Source organism: Molothrus aeneus, chromosome 3, assembly GCF_037042795.1.
Source record: "Molothrus aeneus isolate 106 chromosome 3, BPBGC_Maene_1.0, whole genome shotgun sequence".
NCBI lineage: Eukaryota > Metazoa > Chordata > Aves > Passeriformes > Icteridae > Molothrus > Molothrus aeneus.
In genome coordinates, this window is record NC_089648.1 from 6,188,463 (window position 1) to 6,199,689 (window position 11,227).

Here is an 11,227-nt window from a genome sequence, read left to right on the forward strand (position 1 = left end):
AAACTTGTGGGGTGCACAGGCTGGACAGGCTCCAAAACTTCCCCTTGCAGGGACTTGTACCAGCAGCTGGAGGTCTCCAGGAGCAAAGGAACCAGGGACAGCTGAAGGGACAGCAGCTTCTCCAGCAAGCAGAGCACAGAAGTACCAAGGAACAAAGCTCACACACATGGGGTTTGAAGCACTTCACTGCTCCACAGCATGGAGAGAGACAGGAACAAGTTCTAGCATTTGTAGCAAACAAGTGTTTGTAGAAGAATTGGAGAATGGCAAAATTCACACCTCAAGTCTATAGTCTGACTATTGATTGGGATTAAATGAGGATCAGATAACCATGAGGTCACAGAAGTGAAGGGTAACATGTATGTGACCTTTTATCACCAGGATCAGGGTTCAGCAGAAATGAGATAGGAGAATTTGCTCTGGTATCTAATGTCAGTATTAAGCTCATTTGATTTTCTCTATTCTCTGTACTCCCACATAAAGGTTTTCCACATCTATGGCTGCTCAAACACATTTCCTCAGAACAGCCACCAACCACAAAAATGAGTCACAGCCAGTACCCAAACACAATGCTACCCTAATATCCATCTAGCACTTCCAACACTGGCACCTGGAAAATGCCTCACAACAGAAATATTAGAGGAATAGCCATCCACACAAAACTTACATACCAGGAAAAGTAAGCACTGCTTATTATTTCTTTATTTACTGCATTATTGCTTTTAATAATCTCAGACAAAACAGCTCCTTTAAAAAATAATCATGCACTTTAAAGGCATAACTTGTAAAGTGCTTAGGTAAACATCATAGTAGACATTATTGCTATCTATGGAAGAAAATGGAAATACCTATATTTGTTGATTTCTGGTTGTAAACCACTTAAGGAAAGCCACACTGACTGCACTATGCACTAGCCAAAGCCACATAAATCTTATTTATCAGATATCCATCTCCATTACACTCTGAAGCCCATGCACACACTTTCTGTAACAGAGTAGTTGCCAGTCAAAATGCACAGCCACCTCTTTAGAATGAGTTTCAGCTCCTGGATGAATGAGCACATTGTGATGCTATGACTGAACAAAAACTGAGGGGCAAACGCAGTGCTGGTAAAAATTCAAAAATACTGCTGTAAGAACAAACTGCTGCTGGTACAAAGCCAGCACTGTATCCCATAAACATCACCTAGGGTGCTGTTCAGCCTTTGCTGAGGAGCTGGATGTGAGCAGGAAAAGCTGTGCTGGAGAAGGGCACACAGCAGCCTCCTGGTCTCTGCTGCAGTTGCAGACACAGCTGCCTCTGCAGCTCCCTCTCCCCTTGCTCCTGACCCATGGAATATGCCACATGATCAGCCCTTGGCTGCACAACTACACAGCCACTCCACACCACTGGGGATTGGTTTGCCTTCCCAGCCAGGGGCTTGTATTGTTTACAAATAAGAGGTGGAAACCCACAGATTGAAGCCAAACATATGTGCTGCTTCCCCAAGCCTGCAGAGGGTAAAGAACAGCAGCACAAAATGCAGAGAGCCCAACTTCCCCTTTAACACAGCATTCATGAGTTGATTTTAACTCTTTCACCAAGGAGCAAGCTAAGAACAGTCTGGTACAAATCTCCAATTTCAGATATTATGCCACCTCCACCACCTCAGAAACCTTGCAGCTGAATTTTCACCTTACAGCTTCTGCAAGCTGGGGAGTAAAACTGCTGTAACCCATTGAAAACAACAATCAAGCACTACTTTTATTTCCAGCAGTATAAGAAATGCTGCAATAACAGCATGACCTTGCATATTAAAATATGATGATCTAGATGGTGTAACAGCAACTTGTTGGCCACATAACTGAACACAACTGCCCTGGGGAGGTCACTGCATGCATTGCCCCGTGTTCTTCCTTAAACACTCCCTGCTGTCCACCAAAGGTGGGATATGGAGCTAGAAGGCTGTCTGACCTGACTCAGGGTGCTTGCTCTGGACAAGAACCTTATCTCTTGGCATCACACCTTCTTCTGCCTGGACCTCCCCGTCCTGCATGCTCAGATTCACCAGTGCATTTGTTGTCCCATAAAAAAACACTGCTGGAAGGTATTGGCAGACAGAGACACCTTGCCTGCAAACCACTGTCTGAAGGCTCACAAGGTGAGGAAGTCAGAGAAGGTCCACTGAAAGTCAGTAAGAAAGGTAGACAACACAGGACATCATGAAAGAAAAAAAAAACATCACAGATATTTCAAAACGTGGAAAAGGAAAAGCCAGCTTCAAACAAGATTCTCCTACAATGTCATGTCACGAGTTTGAGAAACACTGCTGTGTTGACCTGACCCAAAAAGGACAGGGGGAGGTGGGAAGCAGGGAGGAAGGGCCAGAATCCATGTAGGACTTCAGGAATTTCTGAAACAGGCTTCAAAAGTGGAAAATGGAGAAAACCGAGGAAAGCTTGACTGCTGACCGTTTTCAAATGTGTAAATGGAGAAATAAATGCAAGAGTATTTCTCACAGACAGGATGTGCTTTCCCTATTTTTAGCTCGGCCCTCCCAATACAGCTGTGCTGTGTCTGGGATCCACAAAGCACCTGCCTGCTTGCCAGACCAAGCCAACAGCCTGCACTCGGAGCTCTTAGGGCTTGCTCACCACCACCGACAGAGCATTTCCATTTGAGTAAAAGGTGCTTGAGTGCCATTCACAACGCTGAAGAGCCAGCAAGCCATCACTCAAGTGCCACCGGTCTAGAAGACATCCACTTGGACAAAGAGAATAGATGTGCCAAATTTCAAAATGTTCTAAAAGCAGAGCACTGTCGCAGTTTGATCCACTGCACAGTCATGGAAACTGAGAGATCAACTCAGCGCCATTTTCAATTACCAAAAGCTTGTCATAACATGTACAGAGCAGTGACAGCATCCCAAAGGTTTACCTCCAGGGCACAAAATTAAATAGCTATTACCCAATATGAGAAATCACATTTTAAAGCCTCTGTCTTTGAACATGACAAGTATCCACAGCTCTTTTCAAATGCTAATTTTGTCTAGGAGAACAGAAAAAAATCTCAGAAAATTTAGCAGAGAAACATCCACAATAGCTCATTTACCAGAAATGCACTGATGAGCACCTTTAAAAAAAAATAAAATTGGCTGATGTATTGCTGAAGCACAGCAATTTGGTTTCAGCTACCCAAACCACATAGCTATTCTACACATTCTTCACACTTCCAAAACACAAAGAACACCACCATACTGATTTAGAGGAAACTAAAAGCTTGTATCTTGACTCGAAGCTGCAGAGGGCCAGGGAGGCAAGTCCTGATCGTGAATTGCATCCCCCCAAAAATCTTGCACGATGAAGGGTGCAGGTGATAAGCACCTTCTATTGTTACAGTCTTTTTAGAAAGGCACACAAACATTTCCCCACTATAAATACGCACAAAACGTTTAAAACGTTCACATACCTGGCAAAAAGCCACGGCTAAACTCCTTCCAACAGTCACGCATGTCAGCTTCTCCCAGTGACCCCTAAATCTGATTCATTTACGGCAAAGAGATCACTTTGACAGCCACCGGCTTCTCCCAAAAACGCAGACATCCTACCTGCAGGGCCCTGCTGCTCCACATACGCTCTCTGACGGAAGGATTCCGTGCAAGCCATTTTTTCCATTTTTTATTTTGGGAGAACGCCTGCCTGCTCCAAAGGGGGATGGAGGCGGCAGCGCCCAGGTACGAGCACCAAACCCCTCCCATCCTTGGCTGGCTCCGCCGGTCCCGTTACCGCCCCGCTCTCCGACCGCTCCTTTGCCCCGAGAACGGAAGGCACCGCGGGGCCGGTACCTGCCCTCCTGGCACACCGGGAAACCACGGAAAGCCAGCAAAACCGGGGAAGCGGGGCTGAGCTGGGCACCATCCCGGGCCCGCGTACCTGTCCGTCCCGCCGGCTCCTCGGCCCTTCCCCTCTGCTCGCCAAACCCAGCCCCGCTGCCGTCCCGCTCCCCGGCAGGCTCCCGGTGCCCCCGAGACGGTGACACGGGGCTAACAAAGCCCGGCGGAGCGACGGCGGCGCTCACCTGCCCAGCGGTCGCTTCATGCCCTCGGCGGCGGCGGCGGAGGAAGGCAGGCGCAGGCTTCGCCTCAGGCTGCAGCCCTTGTCGAGGGGCCCGGGCACGGCGGCAGCGGCGGCGGCGCGCTCATGCTCCACCGTGACCGACTCGTTGCGTTTCCTCATGCCGGGGCGGGGGCGGCAGCGGCGGCGGCGGAGACGGCGGCAGCGGAGCGGGGCCGCGCTCACTCGCCGCGCGCCCTGCCCGGCACTGCCCGGCCCCGCCCCCCCGGCGCGCCCGCCAATCCCCGCCCCCGACCGCGCCCCTCGCCACGCCCCTCCACCGCCCCCGCCAATCCCCGCCTCGGAGAGGCCGCGGCGCCATCTCTACTGCGGGCACGAGCCCGGCCGCCATTTCGCTGTGGGCCGGGGCGGCGCTGCTGAGGGCGGGAGCTGTGCAGGCCCGTGAAAGAGCCCCTTGTGAAAAACGCCAGTCACTTGTTTGTAAAATTTTAAAAGTTTAATAGTAATGAAATGGTTATAAAAATAGTCATTCAGTTAGAGTAATAATAATTTGGACAATTTGAATTAGGACAATATGAGACAACAGAAACAAAGAGTTACGGACGGTCCGGGTACCTCTTTCTGGGCAACCCGAATAATAAATAATTCGGGTAATTATTTATAAATAAATAATAAATAAATAAACCCGAAAAGGACACACGTTAACAGAGGATTAACCCTTAAAAGCCATAGCCTGTTGCATATTCCTACACCTCATCCAGGATGCATAAATTCCATTCAAACACAGGATTCTGTCTGGTCAGTGTCAGCTTCTTCCTCTGAATCCTGACGGCGTCTTAGGGCTGAGCGAGGCAGGAAGAAGTTGGTTTCTCCTGATAATGGAGCAATAAATTCCTTTTCTCTGAAAGATTTAGGTGTCCTGGGGCTGCTATCTGGTGCGAGTACCTCATTCCTTTCTTAAAAAAATATCTCACATACATGGTTTCTATTTTAACATTATGTTATAACCTAAAAGTACATTTAATACACTACCTAAAAAAATTAATACAGCATAACTTTCTAACACAACACATATAATATTCATTTTAATATTTGCAAAAAGCCAATCATAAAATATCCATTTTTCCCACGGCACAGCTGGTTCAGGGATGTGGGGAGAGTCAGAGCCAAGCTACTGATGGAATTGGCAGTGGGAACAGGGACAGGGAAAAAGCTCTTTGATGGCACAGAAGTGTTATGATACCACACTGGAAAGTAGGTCCTCATTTGACTTATGCCTAAAGAGGCACCACATAGGCAAGGCAAGGAAGTTACAGAGCTTCCCTGGCTCTGTGTTGTGAAAAATGCATATTTGATGATTGGCTTTTTGCAAATATTAAAATGAATATTATATGTGTTGTGTTAGAAAGTAATGTTGTATTAATTCTCTTACGTAGTGTGTTAAATATAGTCTTAGGTTATAACAAAATGTTAAAATAGAAACTATGCTATGTAGGATACTTTTTTTCCTACAGAAAGGACTTGCACTGAGACAGCAGCCAGAGTGTGAGGAATGGACACCTAAATCTTTCAGAGAAAGAGAATTTATTGCTCCATTATCAGGAGAAACGAACTTCCCACCTGGCTTGGGTAGGATGATGCTGTTAGGATTAAGAGGAAGAAGTTGACAGACAGAATCCTATGTTTGAATGGAATTTATGCATCCTGTATGAGGTGTATGAATATGCAACAGGCTGTGGCTTTTAAGGGTTAATCCTTGTTAACGTGTGTCCTTTTCTGAGCTTATTTTGCCCAGAAAGAGGTACCCAGACCATCCGTAACTCTTTGTTTCTATTGTCTCATATTGTCCTAATTCAAATTGTCCAAATTATTATTACTCTAATTGTATTACTATTTTTATAACCAATTCATTACTATTAAACTTTTAAAAGTTTAAAAACAAGTGATTGGCATTTATCAAAGTGTGGGTGCTGCAAAGTATGGAATATGTCAAATTTTTCTTAAGAGAGGAAGTTCTTAGATGTTTGATCTTTGTATACTTTTAAGCCTAGTCAGCAAGAAAGCCGGTTTTCCATGTGTTAGAAAAACAAATTAACTGCCTTGTTAAAGTTTAGGTCTTGAGGTGCTTCAGTGATCTCAGATCTAGGGAGACATTGACAAACATTTGGAAAAAGGACACTCGCTGATAGTGGACACAATTTATGGGCCACAAAGACACCTGGTAGAACTCCCAAAGGAAGCAAGAAAGAAATTAATAAAGCCAACTTAGCAATTGTCCTGTAATCAACTGCAACTGGATAAAATGTAATTCTGTCAGGGAATTACATCTGCGGCCACCACGAGCCCAAGAAAGACACAGATCCAGAAGAAGAGAAAGAGTGGGTGTGCAAACTAATTAGCATGAGAAGCATTTCTTCTGAATTGTTGCCGAGTGATCCTGTACCCCAGATTCCAGAGAAATACATAAATGAAATAATCCCAGGAGGTACTGAACCAAGAGGGAGGAAGTAATTCTTAAAATACCAGCCTGTACTACCCGGCAGTTACAGATAACTAGCAGAAAACAATGTGTAATGAACTGATACGTGTTTTATCTTGTTTCTACCAGCTTCTAACATTTGAGATTTTCAGAAGTTTTCTCTTGATAAGATCATAATTGCAAAAATTTCCAGCCAGGCTTTCGTAAAGACTGGTTGTACTTTTGCATGCTTTGAGCAGCAAAAGTTCTTGTCCATTTGATTTTGTTCCATTTTCTAGGTCTCATTGGGAAGACTGAGTTCTGCAATTGAGCATTGTCAGGAGCTTTGTCTGGTGGCAACATCACGAGCGGTGGTCAGTCCAAAAGCAAAGGCTGTGTATGGGGTTGGGGAGTGGCAGTGTAGGGCTGTGAGGAGGGAATTGCAAGCTGCTCCACAGGCTTTGAAGCAAGGGGAAGAGACTCAGCTGTCATAAACCCTCTGAAATGCCTCAGAGTGAGTATTTTCTTGTGGAGCCCTTAAGCTGATCTCAACATTTCTAAATGCTTCCCTTCCTTAACTACATAGGTGTATAAACAGGTGCTTGCTTGGTCTCTCCTATCATAGAAGATAAGAAGATATTTAAGATTAAGGAATCACCACTTTTTTTTTTCTTTTTTTTTTTTTTTAGTGCAATGTCCTCTGTGCTGCTGGTAGCCAGAATATTGAACTGTAGATCCATACAATCATTAGGGTTGGAAAAGACCCTCAGGATCATTGAGTCCAACAGTTAGCTCAGCATCACCATGTTCATCACTAAACCATTCCCCAGATGCCACATTTAGACATTTTTTGAACACTTCCAGTATAGTGACTCCACCCTGGGCAGCCCGTTCCAGAGCCTGACCCTTTCAGGGACAAATTTTTCCTATTGTATACCTCCCCTAGGAAAATGGCACTCGAGGCTCTTACCTGTTGTCCTATCACTTGTGACCTGGGAGAAGATGCCAACCCCCACCTCACTATAATCTCCTTTCAGGAATATGTAGAGAGCAGCAAGATCTTCCCAGAGCCTCCTTTTCTCCAGGCTGAAGAGTTTATAGGCAGCCCTTGCAGCACTCCAGTTGGGTGAGTCATCCCACCAGCGTGAAGAAGTTCTTCCATTTGGGACCAGTACTTGCCCTTCTGACCTATTGAAAGAGAGTGGTAGGCCTTCCTGTGAGTTATCCTCAGAAATTACCACACACACCCCAGAAATCAATGCACAAGATCCATTCTGAATTCCAAATTAACCCCCATGGTGGAATTCTGGTCGACTTGAGAGATTGTTGAGGCCATAGTCCACTACAAACCTTACTTCTGCTGCTGTTATAAGCAACCCAGGGTAAAATTCTGCCATCTGTGGTCAACAAATACTGTATCTGAACAATGCAAAACAGCTGAGGAAATGTGCTGACATGGGATTTCTTACCAGCCAGTAACTTCATGTAGTTCTACAAAACATGTACAGGAAGAACAGGAAAATCAAATCGGAGTAAAGAATTTGGGATTTCTTAGCTCAAGGCATGAACAAAGATTACAATAGAGCAATAGTAGAAACTATTGCTATGGGCAAGGGCACATTCCAGAGAGTTTCTGTATGTGTGCAGTGATCCCAAAGGGGTCTGGAAACAGATCATGGGGCAAGGATACAGCCTGCTGGACTACACCAATGTCAGCCTCCTTCCCATCCTGTATTCTTCAGAGGCAGCTGCACCTGGATTTACCAGCCTGATCTGGAGATGAGGAAGACTGATGGAAAACAAAGGACAGCAAATGAGCACTGATCCTAAGTAACACTCTCAAGAGAAGGAATGAGAGCTGTGTTTGGCTGTGGATGAGCTCAAACAAATCTCCTCAAAAGACAGAACCCAGAGCAGGAGATACCGAAGGGACCTGGAAAGACCAGGGGAAAGTTCTGGTTAGGAAACCACTGTGAGAAAAGTCTCTGGAGAGCACAAAGATATTCAAAGCAGCAGAGAAATCAGAAAAGGGGCTGAGCCATCTTGAGATGGTACTTGAAAAGGGAATGAAAGGCAAGGAGAGGTGAATTGAGGCAGAGCAGACAAGACACTGCAACACCCTGCTCAAGGCAGCCTCTGGAAATGCAGAGAGGCCTGCTAGGAGGACAGATTTCTGCTCCTCAGCACCATGGGCTTCTTCATCTGCTTGCCCAACTGTCTCCTAGCTGGACCATGTAGAAAAAACTATGAAGAGCTCAGATGGAAGGTGGAGCCATCCTTTCATGCTGAATTTATCCTTCCTGAAGGCAGGAGAATCTGCCGGCCCCCCCTACCCCAAGCTGCTCCCAGCCCCCCACCCTGCAGTCCTAGTTCAGGTGCTGACTTTGTGGCAAGACAGGACTGCTGGGTCTGGCACAGCAGGTGCTGCAGGTTGGTGGCATAACAAGGCTTGTAGCCCCAGAGCAGGGTGCAGAAGATGAGCTCAGGACTCCATATGTTTGCCAGGAGGAGGTGACAGGGCTTCTCCTGCTGGATATCAGTACATGCAGAAGCACAGGATTAGCAGAAGCTCTGGCTCAGTGATGCCTTGGTGGGCAGTCCCTGATGTTTGAGACCCCACAGGACTCCCCACTGACATCCTGCAGGACCACACTTCTGGAAAATTTGGAGATGGGGACCCTCATGTTTTCCTCGCTGTCCATGAAAATGTTTTCCAGCTTTAACCCTCTGCAGGGTGCTGTGGGCAGGCAGGTGCAGAATGAAGGTCTGGGGCTGGGAAGGTCAGGAGGCAAGGAAGGAGCTGTGGGCAAATGAGGTGCCAGGGCAGGGAGGAGAGCTTGGACTGGTAAGCAGTGGTGTGGAGGGAGAATAGGTAAGGGTGCAGTGCAGCAGTCAGAGATGTGGAGATGGAGAGAGGCTTCAGGAAGTCCTTCACTGCCTGGGCTGGGGAACATGACTCCCCAGCTGGGAGCATCCCTGCTCTAGGATGCTCCCTGAGGAGAAAAAAGCTGTCTCCATGCCTTGGCTCAGCGGGATGAGCCCTTCGGGATCCGTGGACACACGGGCTTGGCATGGGACGGCCCTGCCCCCCGCTGGCTCCCCTTTGCCTTGCACCCCATCCCCTTTGCCCACCGCTGCTCCCCTGACCCTCGTCAGTCCCCCACCAAGTGCCCACCACGCCTCCATCCTCCCGAAGCTCCCAAGAACTCCCTGCCCCTCGGATCCCTGCCCTTTGCCTCACAGTGCCCCCAGTGCCCAGGACTCCCTCAACCACTCCCTGCTCCTTTGAACTTCAAACACCCCTGCCCCATTGAGCCATCCAGTAGCACTGCTGCCCATGAAGCTCCCCAAAGGGTGCTCCCATTTCCCCCTTAGCCCCTGGAGACCCTCAGGTGTGCCTCCTGCCCTGCAGAACTCCATGATGCTCAGGGACTTCTCCTGCTGCCCCCTGACAATGCCACCTTCTCACCCTGCCTGCATCCAGTGGGGCAGGCATTTCCCAAGGTTTTCTTCCAGTGCCTTCTTTTTGGAGATGACCTTGATGGCCACCTTGTGCCACAGTGTTAGACAGAAGTTAGGCACAATCAGTCACTTGACATTGGGACAAAGTCAAGGGCCAAATACCAGTTTGGTGAAGCTGAGTTTCAGCAACCTCCAGGACCAAGGAAAGCCAATCCAGAATTCCACGTGAGAGCTTTAGACAAGGAATGATGATAACTACAAACTCTCCAAGCAAGTGCCTTCTGCCTGCTCACACTGGCACAGTTTCCTGCTCACAAGCACCCAGATAGTTGTGCTGGGGCTGTGGCCACTTGTGCATGACATAGAGCAAGAACAACAGACACCAGGACCTTGCTCTGCTCCTGGGGATCCTGTGGAAGGGCAGGGAATGTCAGGTCAATAAAGATTATAAGATCGATAAGCTGATGCACTCATCTTTCAAAACATTCTTAGGGAACTTCTTCCCCACATGCCATGCCAGGTCAGTTCACCCAATGCCTGAAAGACTGTGAAGCACCTCTGATACTACCCAGTGCTTTTTGCCCACCTGCACCAGCAGCTTGAAGGTGACACGTGCAGGCTGTTGGACACCATCCTCCCCTATGAGGATGCAGAACCGCCTGCCAATGAGCTAATCGGGCAGCCCCATGTGAGCAGGGCAGTGTCCTGACCCCCTGTCCCAGGAACAGCCTTCTCCGTATCAGCAGCCACAAAGCTCCGGCTGTGCTGGGCCTCGCAGTGCTCACAGGCACATTGTCACCCTTGGATCCACCAGCTTCACTCGCCCCCTTAATCCCACCGGCAGCCACCCCAGAACTGTGCATGAGAGCACTGACAAGCGCCCGCCCCGCACAGGTGGGGTGCAGACCCTGAGGCCAGCTCAGACTATTAGGGCTCCTCCTTCTCGAGCGATGCAGGGCAGGACAAGGAGCCCAGACACTTTTCCTCCCGCTCTCCAGGAGCCCCCTGCAGGTGTTCGCCGTGTCCTGTGGAACCCCGCAGGCCCCGGCTCCCTCCCGCGGGAAGGAGCCGATCCCGAACCCGCGCCGGGGCCGCTGCCCCGGAAGAGCCGCTCCCGCAGCCCCGCCCCCTAGGGCGTGCCCGGCGCCCGCGCGCCCCGTGGCCAATCAGAAAAATCGGCCGCCCTGCGTCAGCGGCACGCGGCGGCGGCGGAGGCTGTTGCTAGGCAGGCCGGCGCGCCTGGCCCAATGGGAGC

At 48.6% G+C, this 11,227-nt stretch overlaps 1 protein-coding gene across 1 annotated transcript in view; it reads right to left on the reverse strand.

Annotated features, from left to right (window-relative positions):
• The window catches only part of ABHD12 (abhydrolase domain containing 12, lysophospholipase), a 39,285-nt gene extending 35,005 nt beyond the window's left edge, over positions 1-4,280 (reverse strand). Inside the window, exon 1 of the mRNA XM_066546148.1 lies at positions 4,057-4,280. Coding sequence (XP_066402245.1) covers positions 4,057-4,214 — 158 coding nt within the window. The 5' untranslated portion in view covers positions 4,215-4,280. The remainder of the gene's footprint in view (positions 1-4,056) is intronic.
• Positions 4,281-11,227: the final 6,947 nt, after the last annotated feature.